This window comes from Galendromus occidentalis, unplaced genomic scaffold (assembly GCF_000255335.2).
Source record: "Galendromus occidentalis unplaced genomic scaffold, Mocc_1.1 scf7180000076770, whole genome shotgun sequence".
In the NCBI taxonomy this organism is placed as follows: Eukaryota; Metazoa; Arthropoda; class Arachnida; order Mesostigmata; family Phytoseiidae; genus Galendromus; species Galendromus occidentalis.
In genome coordinates, this window is record NW_003804759.1 from 33,370 (window position 1) to 52,978 (window position 19,609).

General features: G+C 51.6%; 4 protein-coding genes across 4 annotated transcripts; 2 read left to right on the forward strand and 2 right to left on the reverse strand.

Moving 5' to 3' along the window:
* Nucleotides 1-477: 477 nt before the first annotated feature.
* On the forward strand, nt 478-13,857 carry GlcT (ceramide glucosyltransferase). Its single transcript, XM_003740145.1, has 7 exons — nt 478-723; nt 7,049-7,190; nt 9,793-9,895; nt 9,987-10,201; nt 10,324-10,502; nt 10,668-10,944; nt 13,558-13,857. Exons 1-7 carry the CDS (start codon nt 611-613, stop codon nt 13,855-13,857), a joined length of 1,329 nt encoding a protein of 442 aa, XP_003740193.1. The 5' UTR covers nt 478-610.
* On the forward strand, nt 8,048-9,423 carry ppan (Brix domain-containing protein peter pan). Its single transcript, XM_003740141.2, has one exon. The coding sequence runs from the start codon at nt 8,130-8,132 to the stop codon at nt 9,372-9,374; it is 1,245 nt and encodes a 414-aa protein (XP_003740189.1). The 5' UTR covers nt 8,048-8,129; the 3' UTR covers nt 9,375-9,423.
* pug (pug C-1-tetrahydrofolate synthase, cytoplasmic) lies at nt 10,971-14,562 on the reverse strand. Its single transcript, XM_018638248.1, has 2 exons — nt 14,509-14,562; nt 10,971-13,309 (listed from the first exon to the last, which is right to left on the reverse strand). The coding sequence occupies exon 2, from the start codon at nt 13,026-13,028 to the stop codon at nt 11,118-11,120; it is 1,911 nt and encodes a 636-aa protein (XP_018493764.1). The 5' UTR covers nt 13,029-13,309; nt 14,509-14,562; the 3' UTR covers nt 10,971-11,117.
* A 3,019-nt stretch (nt 14,563-17,581) lies between these two features.
* Atg10 (Autophagy-related 10) lies at nt 17,582-18,714 on the reverse strand. Its single transcript, XM_018638244.2, has 5 exons — nt 18,682-18,714; nt 18,479-18,568; nt 18,063-18,291; nt 17,741-17,939; nt 17,582-17,666 (listed from the first exon to the last, which is right to left on the reverse strand). The coding sequence occupies exons 1-5, from the start codon at nt 18,712-18,714 to the stop codon at nt 17,582-17,584; spliced, it is 636 nt and encodes a 211-aa protein (XP_018493760.2).
* Between the last annotated feature and the right edge of the window lie 895 nt (nt 18,715-19,609).

Genomic DNA, 19,609 nt, shown 5'->3' on the forward strand with positions numbered 1-19,609 from the left:
ATCGCGTGCTATTATCACACAGATCCATGTCCCCGAACTGGATCTCATATGGTCTGACTCTGTCAGTCAGCGAGAAAGATCATGTTAAACTCGTCGAGAGACACGAATCTATCCATGTATTCTAGCCGAGATGAACGACATCCAAGACCGGTATCGGCTCCTCTTTAATCCATTTTTCAAAGGCATTCCCCTGATCATTCCCGTCGCGCCGCTCACGTCAGCACTCCCCGCTCGCGCAGCGGCGCGGGCGTTCCCGCGTCCCAGACAAGCATCGTTGCCGCGTACTTTTGAATTCGGAATCTAGAGAGAAGCTTCTATGTGGAAAGGGTAGACGATGAATGAACGCTAAGTGCTGGTCGGGTAGCAAAGTTATTCCTAGAGAGAGAAGAGTAACTTTGAGGGTGGGTAGCAGCAGTTGGTGACGTCATTTAGCGGCTGCTCGGTCAATCGTCGTCGTTGTCTGTACTCCTATGGCAGCGAGGAGTGTGGCGGAGTGCCTGGCGGAGCCGTGGAGCGCAGCGGAGAGCCCGAAAGCCCCCGGCCAGTGACGCGTGAGGTGGGGCAGCCCGGTGCTACCACCACCAGGCGCCGCAAAACAGAAGCCGACAGGATGCATCTACACAACATGTCAGTTCTTCAGTGTACTCTGTACGGCTTTGCGATTCTGTTCCTAGGAGGATGGCTGCTCTCATGGACTATCCATCTACTCGCCATCGTCAACGGGTTAGTTTTGTCGATTCGGTATCTGCGTGTTCCCCAATTAGAAATTACATGCTACGGTGCATCCTCGCCACCATCGAATATTTTCATGCTCGCTCCATGTTGTTGTTGCCGACGACCACGACAATGGAGCTCCGCTTGCATGGGAGCGCTGGGCTGGCGGGTAAGAAGCCTGCAAACGAAGCAGGCAAGTAGGCCGACGATGGGCTTGGCGGGCGGGCGGTCAGGCAAGCAGGCAGGCAGGCGGTGAACTAAGGAAGGCGGGCGGGCTGCCTGTCTGTCTTGTGGCTATCAAACAATTCGATGAGCATGCTCGCTTTTCAAAAACCGAGTAGGGTGAATGATTCGCGGTAGATGAGTGAGCTCACACCGAACATCAGGATCCTCTCAGCCCAGGCCTCCACCGAAACTATGCGTATCGGTTCGTTGTCAGGGAGTGTAACTGTTGTGATGAAGTGTGGATACCCATCCGCGATTGATTCGGTGAACCCGAGCGGTGCCTAAAACGCCGGTTCCCATAGGCCACGTGATGATTCAGCCCTCCCCGGTCGGCTTCTGAAAGCTTTCCGCACATGGAGGGGCTCGAGGACCTCGAAGGTAGATGTGTCGCGCGTTCCCTCTACGTGATCCTAGTGTTCGCGTGGAAGTGATGATGTTCTCCAGGCAGACTTCCAGCCTGAATGACACGACCGGTCGCTGACGGTGCGACGTCGCGCTGTAAATGTCAACAGGGAAACCCCACAAAAGCAGAAGTTACTTTCTGGTTGAACGATGCGTCAAGAGGTTGGGAATGAGCGGGCTCTGACTTGACCTCGTCAAAAAAGCGAATGTGACAGCGATAAGAGCGTATCGAAATGGTGCTTCTCCAAGAACCCCCGAATTCTATCGCTCGCTTGTCGTGCCGCACTGTTTTTCATCCAGAAGATCGGCTCCTCCCGTGGAACGAGTCACGATCGACTGGATGGAGTCTCCTTTGATGGAATTCGAGATACCCATACGTTTGCGGAGCTTCATATAGTATCGAAATGTTGCACACGACATCCGAATTGACCAAGGTGTTCCTCTGAGTCACCGGTCATGGCAGCATTCGGGCAGCAGCGAATGAACCCAGTCTTACTGACTAATTCGTCCACTTCCGTTTCCTGCTTTTCACCTGTGGAATGGATGGTGCCCTCTTGTCCACTCGAAGAACAAGTAATTTTCCCGCCGCTCAATGGCGTAAGGCTCTCGGCTCAGTTAAGCGTTTCGCGGACCTCATAATGTCGACACTAAGTCACCTGACTCGCGCGTTGACGCATCGGGATTCCGTGACTCAAGGCTGATTCCGCGCGCAGCACTCTCCTTTCAGAAGAGTCGGCCACCGCCCGATCAGCTGATCAAGTGAGGCCGAAAAACATCTGTGTTCGAAACAGCTCCACTCCGCTCAGTACCGTCCTTCTTATCGAGAGCGATGAGCGATGTGCTTGCGGAGCGCACCATCGCAGCCAGTAATTGCACTGATGCCTCATCAAATGCGTTCAGGTGTGCGATCAAATGCAGAAAATGTCGATGCGGTCGACTCTGGATCCGAGCCGCTGTTGTTACAGCTAAGCTCATTGAGTTCGTATCGGCTGTACAGTGCAGCCCGGATTCATTACGAGACTTTCCTCGCCTAGTCCGAAGAATACGCTCCGGTGTTCGAGGCGGCATCGGCTTCCAGGCGGAAAAAGCAATGCTCCGTCTAAGGCTAGAAGTCACATGCAATTCTCGAAGGCATGGAACAATCTCCAGACCCCGGAGGACGTCTCGAAGTGATTGCTAATAATTTTCCAACGCTTCTATTTATGTTCTGCGATTCTTCAATACCGTGTATGCTGACAATTGTCCCTCCCGTCAATTTGTTCGTGCGAGCGAACGAGCAAGCGTGCCGCGACGGCCTATTTTCGTGTCGCCGGCGACCACATCGTTGTCGTAACACTCACTCAGTGTCGTTGATACTCAACAGTTGTAAGTCTCGCGAGTCTCGGGAGTGTCAAGTGAGCTATCGTCAAATAGACCCGGTTCAAGAGCTCCGCATGTCCGACAATACACGACACATGGGCTCTCGATTACGACTCTCGAGCAACATGCGGAAATCAACATGAGGCTTATCCAAGTCAGAGAGCGCTAACTTCCTCTCTACAAAAACATGTTCTCGTTCCGATGTCATGGCGAATTGACGGTCCGTTCGATCCGCTATCGCTCACGATCGCGTCACCGTCGTCCCATTTCTGCTAAGTCAAGTTCTCGAATTCCATCTTGATCCGGTCGAGCTTTGGCCTTTTTGACCGGCCCAACCGACTCCACATGGGAGGCGCGGTGGAGTTTCGCTTTCCAAACGACGGTGTTCGTTCGGAATCGCTTATCTTCACAGGGATCGAGTCGGCCCCCATCCGTCGATGACATATATTTCCTGAGGAACGCCCCTGAATGCTCGCATAGATATATTCTATGACGATTCCGAGGACACGAGTCCTCCGGAACACCTCTGACTAATGATATGATTCAACGCAATCGCGTCGGAAATGACCCTGGGTAATCAGGAGACCACGTTCGCTTCGGAGAAGGGGAGCTTACTTCAAGTGACTCCTCCATTTGGCTCGCCGAAGCGCAACAGAAAAAGAGCCGACGATATCGACGTGGAGATTCATCAATGAGGCCGAACTGAACCCGCTCTGGACTCCACGGGGAGGGGGCAGGATGCTATAGAGCAGAGATGTTCTACCGCTGGCTAGAAGAGCGTATCGCCTCAGAAGGACCGAAAACTCATATTGCACTCGGTACACCTCCGCCCTCCAGATGTGGGATCTCATGCTTGTCACTAGCTTGCTCGTTCTCTGGAATATCCGATGAACAGAATGAACAGATGGGAAATAAGAGCAGACAGAACGAAGCGATTGGGCGATGCTATGTTTTTCTAGGTCTTTAGCCCGGACCGGTAGACATCTACCACAAGGTCATGCGATGTTTCGCTTTTAGATTCGAGAGGTTTCCGGGTTTCTCGAGGTGGGAGAAAAATTCCCGCTCTGCGCGCCTGGACAATCTGAGGAAGTCGATATCGCCAAGGGAACTCTCCAAAACATAAATAATCCCCGCTGACAGCGAAACTTGTCTGCATTCTGATTCTCCGTAAGACTTTGTATTCCGGCACGTGGCAGCCGATAACCAAGAGCTTGAGAGCTTCTTGAAAAACCTAATTTCATAGCTTGTAGTACAATATCCCCGAGACATCAGGATACGTCAGAAAATCGATGGATCGAGTCTAAATTGCATCGGCTCGAGTGTGGGTCGTCCTTGTCGCCCCCGAACACTTCCCGTCCACTCTGAGCAGGGTTATCAATTCCGTGTATTAGTTCCATGCAACCGACCGGAGGATTCCGAGCTCATACAGCGATCCGAGCTTTCTCGAGGGTTCGCGAAGTTCATCCGCTGACTCGAAGGACAGCTGATGTGTCAGAGAAATCAGCTGACCTTCATCTTGATTCTTCTGCATCTACATGGGTCGGAAATGTTGTGCGTCTGATGCCATGAAATATGGATGATACATTGGAAGGGATGTGAGGCAACCCTCGGACGGCGTGAGTGAGACACGCTTGACGAAGCGTCCCGCAGTAGGTTGGCCACGAAAACTCGGCTGTATACGCTAGGTTTTGAGTGGTCAACGGACCCCGAAAGCAGTTCGATGATCCATCGGCGCGCTTTTCAATCATGTTCATCGACTTTAAAAATTGAGTTTCGATCTAGATTCGATCATGCCAAGTCTCGCTCAAAAACCACAGGAACATTTCTGCGATTCTAGCGCCCAGGCTCTCCCGGTGTGATTCCGACGAGCTTGACAGATTTCCCGCACAGGGCATCATCCCAAGAATGAGGAAAGACTAATTGCGACGCGCTGCCGATTTCGGGCATTGCATTGCGGCGAGCGTTTCACGCTTCTAGTACCTGTAAATTCCGCTTATCCTCCTTCTTCACATATGAGAGGACAATCACTTGAATCAGATCCGGCGAACTCCATTTCAGACGGAATCCCGGAGAAATGAGTTTTGGTGAATGTGCGGCGTGACCCGTCAAGCTCAGAATGGAGAGCTCTCTCTCGCTGGATCCATTCCCTCTGACTGAGGGCCCACGAAGCTCTTGATTTCGTTCTTGACGACACAGATAAACATACAATCATTGGTGTCCGAGTCTCCATCCCATCGATAGTCCAAGGGACGTACGATTCTCCGGGCTGACGAGGAGCTGCGGCTGTGACCTTCCAAACCCTGGACATCAGGCGTCACCCATTGAGGGTGATGTTGCAAAGCTGTTGCATTTCTTGCGGTGCGCAGGCTTCGGGTTTTACGGGTTCGAGTCCTATCCGGTCCGAAGTGATTTCCCTGCGCCCCCCGGATGATCATATCGTAAACATCGGAGAAATTCCCATTTTTCGAAGTACACTTCCTCAGGCCAGATCAGGCATCTTTGAGGGACAGGAAGCCATAATGTTTGGGTCGCCTGACGTTTAATGATTGAGAAATCTATTGCGGCGGAATCTATCGATGGGCGTGATCTAGGTCCCGTTGGTCGGTAGACAATTGTGCTCCATTACCGCGCTGAAACTTTCCGCTGCATTGACCATTCGAGAATTCACGACGGCAAAATCCTATTACTTCACCGTCTTGATCAAGATTGCGGCTCGCCGAACTCTCTCTCGGAGACCTTCCTCCAAGAAGCCAATCGATGCTCATGCCCGCTTGGAAGCAGCAGTCGGGTCGACTCATGGAATATTTTCGAATGAGCTGTTCGGATCACTCATCACCGATCCGCTGTTTCCTCGTGATCCATACGACGAATGCTTGCATCGATGCATTACGAGCGCAAATACGAGCTCACGGAAACAGGGAGCGCCGAAATGCTGTTCTCGAATGAAACAGCCTTTCATGCTCCATTCACTCTCCGCTGCATGCATCACTCTACTCTCGTCGGCTTGGTCTATCAGTTTCCCTCGTTGCTCGCCCTTATCTGAGGCCTCCTTCGATGCGTATTCCTCGACGCTTGTCTCAAGCCGAAGAATCCCGCCATGCTCTGCTCCGCCTCTGCATTGCAACGATGGGCTGCGAGCGAATCGAGCCTTTTCGAATATATCGAGGACGCCTGCACGCTGCAGTGGCTCTATGAAGCAACATCCCTCGTGATTTACAAGTTCGATATCGGGACACAGCCTCGCGAACTTCACCTTCCGCCAAATAATTATGCCGTTTCGCGGTCACGCCGTCGAGATCTGCAAAGGAATTGACGGAAACCCAAATTCACGGGAAGGAGACAGGAACGAATAAGGAAACGCGGAGACGATGTGAGAGGAAGGTGGGGATTCTTGACGACCTTCAATTCTCACGACCTCAATCGATTCACCCGATCGATGCGGACTCTGCCTCTGAAGCGAGAATTAGAGACCGGGTTGCTTTCCCGTTTACCCTGGTCGCATTCCACCGTCATGCTTCGCGTCGTGAGTTGAGTGTATCGGTGGGCTCATAGTAGTCTCCGCCCTCCCCCCTTTGAGTTTTCCTGGGTGAATCGGCAATCGACATTGACGACGGAACTTGACGGGCTACACTAAGTTCTCGGGGGCGCACCGAATATTCCACTAGAATTTCACCGAGTACTGTCATCCACGGTATAAGAGAGACTGTGGGGAAGCCATGAAAGTCCCTAGTAGACGGGTCCATCTCTTCATCGCAGGGGAACATCATCGTCGATGCGGATGGAGCGGTCGAAAATGATGCTTCCCCAATGCATGAATTTGACTTGCGCCTTTGGAGCGGGCAGCGTCGAAGAGGGCTCGTTCCTCATCCGACTGCTTCCGTTAGTCTCTCATAAGAGGAACGATCGACGTGGTAGCCTATGACAACGGTCGCCGCTATGAGTGGCTCATATGTGGAAGTGGAAATCCTCTGTTTATGTTCTCTGATGTTGTCTACACGTAATTGCGAAGGCGCGGGTACATTGACACCCGTCCACACCGGCAATAAGGGCCGGAAAATGCGGTGCGCGAGTGTCGCATGAGAGCGGGCTTGGTCGGAATCTTGAGTCGTCAGCTGCTCTCGAGCTCCGATAAGAACTTAGTTAGCGTTATCGACCGGTGTGAGCACGCTCGGTATGTCAAGCTTGGAATGCCTTTTCGTCGACGGCTCCATCAGAATGTCTCGGTAGATCGCTACGCCAATGTGCCGCAGTAGCGTATGAAACGGTGTGTAGATTTATCGAAGTAGCCCCGAGTTTCCGCTGCATTAACGCCTATTGAAGACCTAAATCTGATTTGATCTCATTGCAGAAAATTGAAGCTACATCGGAAGAAAAGCGTCACGTCATTAGAAGTGCCGCTTCAGGGCGTCTCGATACTGAAACCGCTCACCGGGGTAGACAGTAACTTGTACAGCAACCTGGAATCGTTTTTCACTATGAATTATCCAACGGTGAGTGTCTGAGATACTGCATTAGATTCGTTCATCAACACCGAAGTATAGTCTCCAGGGTTTGCTCGTCTGGAGGTCCGGTATGGTTCGAGGGGAAGATTGCTCTTCACTACTGGACTTGACTGGCAACCCTCCGTCAAACGGGGGAGCCATATGCCTCTCTTCTGTTTCGACAGTGCTCTGACCCACTCAGATTCGGGACAACCGAATCGCTCGTGCCTTCAGGTGGAAGTGGATATCGTGTTGTTGTCCCGTCCGTTAGTGGCGAGCGGGCGAGCGATGCTGGAAAAATATGATTGCTCGCCGACTACGATCGCTATCATGAGACGAGGCACCTCCAAGTCTCTCGTATGTATGTACATCTCATGCAGCGGAATCCTCTTACGTGGATACCCATACTTATGACTCGTCTTCTGCCTCAAAGCCCGCTCAAGGTCTTCCGGAGCCGCTCCTCGGCAGTACCGCCCAGTCACCGCTCGGCTCGAGGGTTTCTCCCGCCTGAATCGAACCGCGTTCCCATCGATCGTACGTCTAGCTCTGCCGCGGCATTCAATTACGCCTGGCATTCAGTCCCCGGTACGCGACTGGGATTGCTTTCGAAACGAGCCGTTGTCCCCTTCGTATGATTTGTCTCTACGGACCGCAGATTCCGGAGCGAGGTTGGATCCCTTCCAACGCCGAAAGGGATTAGCCCCTGTCGTCGTTATCCTCCCGTTTGCAGTGATTGCGTCTCTCACGGAGAGAGCGTCTCATCTTCCTGTCGTCTGCTAGCGAAACGGTCTGCTATCAAACTGTGTGCGCGCCGCGTGTGTCTGTGGCTGGTTTGGTGTTTGTTGTTCGGTGGCCAGAGAGTGTGTGGTGGTGGGTGTCGTCGATAGTGACGCACGTGTCTATCTACTCGCGGTTCATCGCGGCGGGTATGCGATCCGGAGAGACGCAATGGTGCATCGTATTGTGACCAAGCGACCGAAAACCGGCCGATATTTTAGTGACGAGCAATTGAAGGGCCCTGATGATGGTGAAGCCCAGCATTTGATCAGAGCTCCACACACTTTCGTGATAACACAAGGCAAAAGCGACAGAGTCGAACGAGAGCTATGCGCCGATGTGCGGAAAGTCATGGAGCCGTTCACAGCCTCGAAGCTGAAAACAAAGCGGAAGAATACAGTGAAAGACTTCGTTGCCATGGCGGGTTTCTTCCACGTGACTCATATGCTGGTTCTGAGTAAGACGACCGGCGGGAAAATGTTCCTGAGAGTGATGCATTTGCCTCGCGGACCGACACTGACATTCGAAATAAGGAGCTTCACCACGGCCGCTCTCGTCCGGAAAACCTTGAAGAAAGTCGTACAAATGGCGAATCGGCCCATGTCGGGCGCACTCCTCATCCAGAATAACTTCCTCGGTCCGGGTATGCACTTCAAGCTGATGTCCACGATGTTCCAAAACATGCTACCTAGCATCAATATCAACAAGGTGAATCTGAACAATGTCAAGCGCTGCTTGCTGCTCAACTACAACGGCGAGCGAGATGTAGTTGAATGGAGACACTACGCGATAAAAGTTGTGCCTACTGGAATCGCGAAAGCAGCGAAACGACTTCTGGACAAGAAGATACCCAAACTCGGAAACCTGACAGATATATCGGATTTCGTCGACAATCCAGATGCGTCTGAATCAGAGGCAGACGAACTACTCGCTGGAACGAACCGGGTAATCTGCCCAGAGGGAGTCAGTGCTAGGGGGAACATTCCCGGTAAACAGAGCGCATTGAAGCTCTATGAGCTGGGTCCAAGGCTCACATTGAAACTGGTGAAAATCCACAGCGGTCTATGTGAGGGAACGGAACTATACGGTCAGGACAATGTCATACCTGAACTGCCTCAATACCAAACCAAGCCTGAGGACATCGCTCCGCCTCCGAAGAAGCGGAAGCGTCCAGAGAAAGTCAAGAAGACGCGGACACCTCAAGAGAAGCACGCGGCGAAAATGCAACGAAGAAAGGAACGACAAGCGCTCGACGCTAGGAAGCAGTCACAGGAGGGCGTCACCGAGCAACACACAGCGGAAAACAGACCCATGAAGAGCAGATCCACGACCGCCCAACAAAGGGTTCGGGGAATACCAGATGGGAAAGCAGGTTCCTCAGCAAAACGTCCTACCAAGAGACACCGTCGAATATGAGCGCAACGCATCGTGGATAATAAAAATGGAGCTGAAGTTCTTGAATCCCTCACAGATCTATCTTTCTTGACTTATTCGACGAGATCTTCCTTGCTAGACTCAGTCTCCCCTCCTGGTGATCCTCGCATAAGAGCCCAGCGAACGGAAGAAGTAACATTATTCGAGAGCTTCCGGAGTTTTCCTATGTGACTTCAAGCGGCAAGACCGGGGGTACGACCCGGGCGGATCATTTGGACTCACCCTCGCGGGGACCTCTGCTCCAGCTACTGCCGTGTATCCCAAGATTCCAGACTAAAGTCGAGCCGGTTGAAGATATTGATCGAAACGAGAGTCAGAGAGGAACGGCAAGAACGAGTCGACCCATGTAAGATAGGGAGCCACTGAGCTCAGCTTCAAGCCATCTTGTTCTGCGTTTCAGTACGAATTGTTGTTCTGCGTCCAAGAAGAGAATGATCCCAGTATATCTCAAGTCCAGGCCCTCATGAAGAAGCATCCTAACGTGGCTGCTCGGATATTCATCGGTTCGTGTGAATTCTCGACTCGGACTTTCATGCAAAGGATACGAATGGGAAATTCCATTCCAGCTCGAAACTAACGACATATCTCCCGTAGGCGGCTCGAACATCGGTCCGAATCCGAAAATAAATAACATGGAGCCTGGGTACAGAGGAGCCAAATATCCTTTGGTTATGGTTTCGGATGCTGGCATCCGGATGAAAGAGGATACACTATTGGATATGGTTCTGTGCATGACTCCGGATGTCGGTCTGGTCCACCAAATGCCATTCACGTGTGACCGAACTGGTTTCGCAGCAATACTGGAAAAGGTTAGAGCGTGATAACTGAAAACTCCGTTTCCATTCACCGATAGGTGCGAGTACAGCACCAAATTCCAAGAACATTATACGTGAGTCGTTCCGAAATGATCATTTGCCTAATTTCCCCGCAGGTGTTCTTCGGCACGGCGCATGCGAGGATATATCTTTGCTGTGACCTGCTCGGAATCAACTGCGCCACAGGAATGTCAGCCTTGATGAGGAAGGACGTACTGGACAAGGCTGGAGGGCTGCGAGCTTTTGCGAAATATCTCGCAGAAGACTATTTTTTCGCGAAAGCAATCGCAGATCGGTAAGGGGCGCAGGCGAGCTCGAGCGGCTCGGGGAGCTCCAGAGGCATCAGTCCTCTTGCGGAATCCGAGGGATGCGTCCCCGGTATCGAACTCGAACATAAGACCCTGTCTCCTTCAGAGTGATTCTGTCATAGCTCATACGGATTTCATATTCTTCCTTCTAGCGGTCTGAAAATAAGCGTGTCATCGCAGCCCGCTTGGCAGAACAGCGGTACATGCGATGTGGTGCTTTTCCAACAGAGATTGACGCGTTGGACGAAACTGCGGTATGCAATGCTGCCAGCGCTCATCGTCCTGGAGCCACTATCCGAATGCATGCTGTTGGGCTTGTGCGTGGCCTGGTCTACGAGTCTTCTCTTCGGCTGGGATGTCTGCGCGGTCTACTTGATACATTCGCTCATCTGGTTTTTGTTAGACTGGTTGCTACTCTCTATAGTTCAGGTACGTGCGATGTCGTTTGCTGGAGTTGAAAATTGTTCTGTTATCGTTTCGTTTATTGGCGGCAAAATGATCGCTCTCCACTCTCCGTGTTCGGAGGATACCACAGATCCAGAAATCATGAAATCTCTCGAATGAGCCGTGAAACATCTTCGGATCGAAACATTCCCGTTGAGCTAGAATAGGCCCATGACTCTACCGGTCTCTGTGTCAAGGTCTATGTCATAGAAACAAGGCCGAGTGTTTAAGCCTGGCATTGTCATTATGTCACCCGCCAACGGGTAGAGAAAGCCGGCGCCGACGCTTGCATGAACGTCCCTTACGGGGAAGGCGAAACCCCGTGGTTCTCCCTTCTTGCTCGCGTCGTGCGATAACGAAAGTTGAGTTTTAGCTATGCACAGCGGCAAGCGATCGAAACCCTGCTCTGCGTAGAGTGCGATCTTCTTCCTCGCTCTCTGACTTAGCTCGATCGATCCCGCTCCGTAAATTTCACGTGCGATGGTCTCCAACTTCTCCTCTATGGACATTTCGAGAGGATACAGGAACTTAAACGCGCTGGTAGCATGGAGAGCGGCGCTCTGCACGGATTTCGCAAGCTCGAGCGCGCCTTGGCCTCCTTCCGCCCAATGATTGGAGACTGCTGCTGCCGCGGCTCCATGACGAATGCAGAGTTCTTTCAATAAGAGCAGCTCGTTCTCGGTGTCAGATTTGAATCGATTTATGGCAACAACCGCCGGAACGCCGAACTTCGCGCAGTTTTCCAAGTGTTTCCGGAGATTGCAGAATCCCTCTCGCACCAGGTCGAGATTTTCCTTCGTGTACTCGTCGGGCAGCGGGGAGCCCAGTGCGACCGGTGGTCCTCCGCCATGGCATTTCAGGGCCCTTATCGTGGCAACGATGACCACAACGCTTGGCGTCAAGCCCGAGTACCTGCATTTTATATTGAAAAATTTCTCCATTCCCAAGTCTGCGCCGAAGCCAGCCTCGGTCACAACGAAACCATTCTCGCCAACTAGCTTCAATGCGATCTTGTCCGCGATTACCGACGAGCAGCCATGTGCGATATTGGCAAAGGGACCGCAGTGAACGAACACTGGAGTCCCTTCTAGGGTTTGCATCAATGTGGGTGAGAAGGCTTCCTTGAGCAACACAGTCATGGCTCCTGTGCAACCCAAGTCGTCTGCGGTGATAGGCTCGCCGTCGAAACTGGTACCTATCACGATCCGTCCTAGGCGTTGCTTGAGGTCATCTAACGATGTCGCCAAGGCCAATACCGCCATGACCTCGCTGGCAGGAGTGATGTTGAACTGCGCTTCTCGGCTCAGCCCCCTTTCGGAATTGGCCAAACCGATTGTGATTTTGCGGAGGTAACGATCCGATGTGTCCAGCACCCTATGGAACGTTATGCTCGAGGGGTCGATGTCTAATCTCACGAACCTGCGCCTTTCCGCTTCTGTCAGAGCAGCCGGTGATCTCGCTGAGATCCCGAGTTTCTTGAGTCGACATACCTGAATGGCTGAGAAGTGACGCTCTCCTTGGGTTCTCGGTACAAGTCGGTTGAAGAGCGCTTCATCCGATTGGGTGGTCTCATGAAATATCCGAGTGTCTATTTGAGCCGCTAATAAATTGTTGGCCGCTGTGATTGCATGCATGTCTCCGGTGAGGTGCAAGTTGAAATCCACCATCGGAATAACTTGCGAGTAGCCTCCGCCTGCTGCGCCACCCTTTATGCCGAATGTGGGACCTTGTGAAGGTTGTCGGAGGCAGGCGAATACGTTCTGCTTTAAGCAGGCCCCGAGAGCTTGACACAGACCAACGGTCGTTGTGCTCTTACCTTCACCGAACGGCGTTGGGTTTATGCCTGTCACCAGGACGTAATTACCATTCTTCCGAGATTCGAGCCTCTCGTAGGCGGCGAGATGAACTTTGGCTTTCTGCTTGCCGTAGCAATCGAACTCGTTGGGCTGTAGTCCGATTTCTGCTGCTAGAACGTCGATATCTTTCGGGGTCTGAGCGAGAGCGATGTCGATATCGCTGGGCACCGGACAGAGCCGCTTGAGCTCGAGCGGAGTAAATTTCCACGACATCTCGCGGAGAGCGCTGCTCGTGTCGTTCGTGAATGCTCTCTTCACCGGTCACCTCACCACTAAAGACGGCTGAGAAGAACGGAGACTCTCGTCGGCGGTAAACGATCACGTCGGTGAGAGGATCGGCCTATCTTAGCATTCCAAGCGTCGGCGGTCTGTGCGCCGCATCTCCATGGATCCGTTCCTCCTCAGCATAGTAGTAGGTAGCTGGATCCACCCGGCAGACCAAGGAGAGCCATCACTCACTTGGTCATCGCGGAACGGCGGAATCGATCCGAGATCTGGAAATTTTCGAATCTGCGTCAGTCCCGAGTACTGAGCTTCTACCTGAATCCTAAGGAAAGAGTCGATTTTGCGCGTCTCTAAAATGGATCCAACCGCCGAGGGCCGTCGCGCCTTCAGCTCTTCTATGGTATTCGATCCTGCTCCTACGGCACGGAGCCAGTGACTGAAAAGTTCCGTCTATCCATACTGACTCTTTTCGTCGGTTTACCGACACTGCCCCTCAAAAAGTTTCTCTTCTTTTCAGAACGGCATGTTACCCTTCACGAAGTGGGAATTTGTAATCGCTTGGGCCTTCAGAGAATTCGGTGCACTGTACCTCTTCTGTCAAGCTCTCTGGGACCCAACCATCCGGTGGAGAGCTGGAACATATCGACTTTCATGGGGCGGAGAGGTTCAGGAGATTCTGAGCTTCCAACGGCCGCATAAGAACCCTACGGTCAAAACAGTCCTACCGAAAAGCTGTGGCATTGCAGAACGGAAAGAAGACGTCATCATTTCGTCTCTAGAAAACGAGGCGCTCGATCTCAATTGCAATGGAAGGTGATAGTGACGAGAGACGCTTAGGAAGATGAGCTTCAAGAGGTTGGCCTCGGGCACACCGAGGGAAGGAAAATCACCGCTGACAGAGCCTGCAGACCTTTCGGAAGATCTGTCTGAATATTCATCAGGATGACTACAGAATTCTGCGGAGATATTCCCGACAGGCGTTCGCGCCGAATTCGAGGTGGAGGCGCATACATGATTAGAGCTGCGGAGGTACACGTGAGAGAATGGCCAAGATTTCCTCCAAAGAAAAGGCGATTAGGTAAGGTTAGTACGGAAGGGCAGAGAATTCTTGTAGATACCATCATTCGCATCCTTGAGGAGCGACTTTACGATACAGAAGAAATACTATTGAGGCTGTTAACTATTGATTCGGGTGAAAGAAGCAATTATCCGTATTGCCCCAAATCGCATGCAGAGAGGGCGAACCGCTCGCCTTTCTGTCTGATCGAGTGATTTACCGAGATACTGTTAGCCTGTCTGAGTGTGAGCTCGCGCGGGCGCATGCAAGCCGAAGTTTGTTTGATCCTTAAAATTTCTCAGCTGAGTGTTCGTAGCGATGAGAGGCCTGAGGGCGATTATGGGTATGCGGTATATTAGCGAGAGAAGCGATCGTTCTAGTCGCCAGCGTCCGGCTCGTAGGATGACTCACTGGCTTAGGCAGCTGTATCCAATTCAGTCCGTCGTGGAACACAAAGTCAACACTAGACAAAGATCCTGTATACCAAACAGCGAGTGATTCTTCGGGAGACGGACGACGCACCATTCAGCAACAATTTTTGCAGGTCGCGCTCACGCGACGTGCACCTCCCTAAATCTAAGGAGAAGTTCCACCCAATTCAACGAATCGACCCATCGGTAGGATGCGGAACTTAATCTTCCAAGATGGCTAGATGCAATCTCTCGAGTTGCATTCGCGTCTGAATGGGATATATCAATGAGTGTAACAATGCTCCCATTCACGGCATTCATCGCTCTCACTGGAGCGCGGTAGGAGAAGCGTTTCCGCCGCCCATCAACTCATCTGTACAGTGTTCATAACCCCACCGATATGATTCTTTCTCCATTGAGCAAACAATCGACTGCGGAATTGTCGATGAGCTGTCGCACTCCGTCACGAGATAGTGGTCCGCATAGATGAGGGGAAGAAAACAGTGAGTCTCTGTGATTAGGTACGGTGACATGTAAAGATGATTGCGATAAGACACGAGAGCAAGTCTACACACAGACACTCACGTACCCAAATGTAGGAGAAATACTTTTGAAACGTGCCGTGAGATCCTCGCGGAACCCATCCGGAACCAGCGCCCCTCGGAAGCGGCTACTTTATGCAAGCTCAAAAGTGTTTCCAAATCGACTTCTTGAGAAGCGGAGGCCTTCTCGAAGATTCCACTGTACCTAATCGCCAAATCATGGAAGAGACACGGAGACTTGCATTCGGACCGTCATTCTATTTTTCGGATGATTTCGCGATACGCTAAGTTCACTTGTCACCGCCGGACTCTTCTCGAAATGATCTGAACACTGAATAGCAGGCAGTGAGCTCAAGAAACGAGTACCTTCACCACATGGGAGAGGAGCGAGAGCTCCGACATGCCTGGTCTTATCGGCGCTGCTTTTTAGCAACTTCTACGGGATGCAAATCGCGAGCCCGTACGGCACAGAAGTCTCTCGCGACTATTATCCGAAAGCTAGATGAATATCATCAAGATTGGGCGTATGTGATGATGAGGAACCATCCGCGATTTTTGAGCTCCCGGATTATCGCCGTCGACGCGGAACATCGGAAATCGGATGCAGATGCGCCTGCGCTAGGCAAGCCCTGTGGATGAGTCATGTGAGAATGTCACTCTACAGGATAAAATGAGGGAGTCGCTGTTTGAGTAATTTTTTATTAAAAACTGGCGAGCTTTACTTCGCTCGAAACACTTGCAACGATCTAGCCTTCAACTGAATGTGACATTGAGTCCGGGCAATCGAGTCATTGAGACGAATTCCCTCAGAGGATAGGAATGAGCGGCAACTTCCACCCCCCCCCCTAAATCATAACCCCCTCTTTGCCAGCTTTAGGAATCGCCCCAGCATCGATACGATGTCAACAATGGAGGGCTACCGTCCCTGAGTGGAACCAGGCACCCGCCTCTGAAACTCTTGACCTGTAATGATGTTACGGCGAACCTGGAGGGTATGCACTAACCAGCCGTTCCGTATTAACGGGCCTCGTCGAAATCAGACATGTCAAAACTTGTGATCACGGGACTGAGAGCTCGTGAGGTGTATAATTTCCTCCCCGTTCCAATGACGATGAATAATTTTGGCATGAGGTACCTCCGTGCCTTGGACTCTGGATTGTGCTTCATATCGTAGTAGTCGTTGAATGTGAAAACGACGCAACGCCTACCAGTTCAAAGAGTCTGGTCGAGGAGCTGTGCGATATCGCTATCGGGCCTTCTGGATACAGAGTCACATTCTATGGATGCATGGTCAGCGGAAGCCAGCGGAAGCTCCATGGTTAGGGATGAACGAGCTTCGGTCTTCTGGCAAATCCGTCGGAGTCTCCATCTAGGATCTCCGTCTGGGAAGCATCATTTAATCAATCATTCAATCAATCGATCGATCCGACCAGGGCGGATTGACTTATACGATAAGGCAGAGGGAAAGTTTTCTCACCGCTGGCGGTACTTGCTTCATTTCGACCATGGAGGGAATATCCGCTTCGAGCAGGGCAAGCGAGCTTACGAAAAGACCACGATTTTGTATGATAAATTTGTATACAAACAATTCCTGTCGTTGCCGTGGTATCAGGCGCAGCCTTTGTCGACCGACCGCTCTACGATGATGGAATTGAACCGAGGAATCTGTCATTGCTCCACATATTCCCGAGAAAGGGGCCCAACATGTTTGCCTAATTGACTTACTCCTCTCAACTCACTCGAAGAGAAAACAATTAACTGCGGACTTGAATGAGATTTCCTCGAGAGACTTCCTTCAGGCCGCTCAGCTGCGGGTCCGTCCCTCCGGGCCGATTGAGAACGAGAAAACATTTCGACAGAATAAATTCATTTCCAAGTGAGAATCGACCGAGTTATTCCTGAAGAGCGAACTGGCAAGAAAGAAAATATGGGTCGATCGGAACTCGAGTTTACTTCGGTAATCGAACTATCCTACCTACTGAGTTCTTCTGTATGTGAACAGTAGGGAAGGCTAGCAGAGGCGCGACAAAGGCAGGGTACTGAGGTCCGGCTTCCCCAGCGGTGTGCGCAGGGAGGGTCTTGCAAATCTCTCACTCTTACACGAAACGATAACGGCTATGATTCGCGGTCGAGATTGGGGACTCGAGATATTGGCTTAGTAAACGCGCCTAAGGTCAAAGGAAGACAGGTCTTGTGACCGGTCACATTAATGGTCCAAAACCGTCTTCTGGAGCGTATTGAGATATGATTCATCGACTTCAGAGCGACTGAGAAACGCAGGGGTCTTTGATCGAGGGGAGAGACTCCCTCGTTGTCCTCAAAACTTTACAGTTCCACTCACGAACAGCTTCGGTAGCATATTCGATGACGGCGAGAATCAAGGCGCGCCGGCGTCCACCACAACTGCGATTGCAGTCAATCAGCGCCATTTCACTGAAGGCTCGAAGAGCATTCGGACAATATCTCCGATAGTTCGCGTCAATGATTCCATCTCTTTATTTGGCGAATATCTCAACGGTCGCTGGCCATCGATCACAAGGCCGGACAGTAAGCGTTCGCCATCCTGATGCCTACAATAGGTCCCACAGATGAAAGCCACGTGATGAGATAGTTCTTCCTGCAAGGAAAAAATTCAGCTTCAAGCGGTTACGACCGCAAAGATCATCCACATTATGCCTATCAGAACCTCACTTTTCGAAATGCAGTGAGTTTAGGAGGTGCTGCATCATCCTCTGGGTATTGCAAGGATGTAGAGCGAAATTAGGGACGCCAGTGCTCGGATGCTCTTGTTGAGTTACCGTCGACCAAAGATCCTCCGCATTCATCCCGAAGGGGGCACCGAAGAGCCGACAAAAATCCCAGACCTCGTCCAAGCTGAGGGGTGCGGCACCTAGGAATCAAGTTCCCGGGACTCAGAAAAGATTTGTATAGGGCGATGGACGCCATGTGAGTAGTTTATATTCTATATACATCAATGCCTTATCAGAGTCCGACATCGAACCCTCCAACTTACAGCCGAGCTTGAAAACATTGAAATATAAAGCGGGAACCTCGTAGCTGACGCTGTAGACGATATTGTATTCCCAGACAAATGTTTGCTGACCGTCTTCGTGGCTTTCGCGGACCTGGGAGTCAGTGGCACCCACTGACTGCTCTCGGGAGCAGTCGGCATTACAGGGGTTCAGGACTTGGGGTGGAGTATAATACTGCGTCTTGTATAAATAGTGCTTGCCATCCGATGCCTGCGAAGGGAAGTCATTACCTAGTTAGCCACCGATCAGGGATCAACCTTGAACGGGGGCACTAGCAGGTGATTCGCTGGTTCGGAATCGGACCGTCGGATCCTGATTAGCGGAGAAACACCAACAATATTCTTTGACGAATCCTGGACGGATGAGGAAACTGTACGGAGAGCCCGCTCAAACTTACTCCCTTCAGTCGCCATCCGTCGTCTAGCGACTCAGCGATTTCTTGAAACTCTCGAGCTTGGCTCGAGAATTCCTCGTAGGAAAGACTCATCTGTGGATATCATCACTGTTAGATTCAGTTCCGAAGCCACATCGATACTTTGTCCCTCCTCGTGAACTCAACCTCCCCGCTGAAGTCCGTCGTAATATCTGGCGAGAACTGACGATGAGCATGCCTGATACGCCCGAGAACTCCATCGCGATACACACGGTGTTCTACTCTACGAAAGAGACGACGAATGAGATTAGGTGGCTTTCCAGAAAGCCCCGCAAAGAAGTTAGGCTAAGTAAGGCTCCGACAACGCTGCCGATAAAAAAAAACTCGAGAATGGGCTCTTTGATACCTATATCCCATCCAAGCCGTGTCCGATTCCCAAGCCTAGCATACTGGGGAAAATATCTGGCAAGGCTTGTACTTCATCAAGGTACATGGTATCTTGTCTGCGAGCTCCCAGGCGCCCCTCCTATGGTACCCTTCAAAGCCGCTACTCTTCAAGCGTTCTCCGGGCTCTACAGAGTCTTTCTCTAACTTCGGGGAATCTCGGATCCTCCGATAGATCCACCCCGATCCCTTACGTTGATGGAGGTATTTCTAGGAGAACGCGAGTATGTCCCGAGCTCCCATGAAGCGCTCCGAGGGTAAAGAGAGCTTCTACATTCGGTATCACAAGTTTTACCTCGGTCCATCCGACTGATGGTACCGACAGGAGGTGACGAAGAGGCTTCGGACTTAGAGGAAGACAAGGAATGAGGGGGAAAGGCGCGGTGAGCTGTAATCTCCCTTAATTTCATGAGACTCCGACGACTTGAAGAGCACAATGTGTCCTCCCTGAAACTACCTTAGGTACGGTGCTCTCCAAGCTCCATCAATTCGTAAATGATCGATTTTACCGCGAGCTGTCTTCGAATAGTTTCTTGAGAAGTTCATTTGGACAGTTCCATTTCATTCACTCCCCTGAATATTTGGACATGGAATCAACTCGCCGTTCTCCAGAATAGTACGACAACCCTATGAGAGGTCCAGATCGCGCTCTCGACGCGAATCGAACATCACTGCGCCCGGGGAGCAGACTGCTGTGGCGCGAAGTTCGAA

Coding starts and splice junctions, on each gene's coding strand:
- GlcT (XM_003740145.1), top strand. CDS start 611: ATGCATCTACACAACATGTCAGTTCTTCAGTGTACTCTGTACGGCTTT. Junction 10,202..10,323: donor TCGCAGCAATACTGGAAAAG/GTTAGAGCGTGA, acceptor ATTTCCCCGCAG/GTGTTCTTCGGCACGGCGCA. Junction 10,945..13,557: donor TGCTACTCTCTATAGTTCAG/GTACGTGCGATG, acceptor TCTTCTTTTCAG/AACGGCATGTTACCCTTCAC.
- ppan (XM_003740141.2), top strand. CDS start 8,130: ATGGTGCATCGTATTGTGACCAAGCGACCGAAAACCGGCCGATATTTT.
- pug (XM_018638248.1), bottom strand. CDS start 13,028: ATGTCGTGGAAATTTACTCCGCTCGAGCTCAAGCGGCTCTGTCCGGTG.
- Atg10 (XM_018638244.2), bottom strand. CDS start 18,714: ATGGAGTTCTCGGGCGTATCAGGCATGCTCATC. Junction 18,292..18,478: donor ACGGATGGCGACTGAAGGGA/GTAAGTTTGAGC, acceptor TTCCCTTCGCAG/GCATCGGATGGCAAGCACTA. Junction 17,667..17,740: donor AACTCACTGCATTTCGAAAA/GTGAGGTTCTGA, acceptor TTTTCCTTGCAG/GAAGAACTATCTCATCACGT.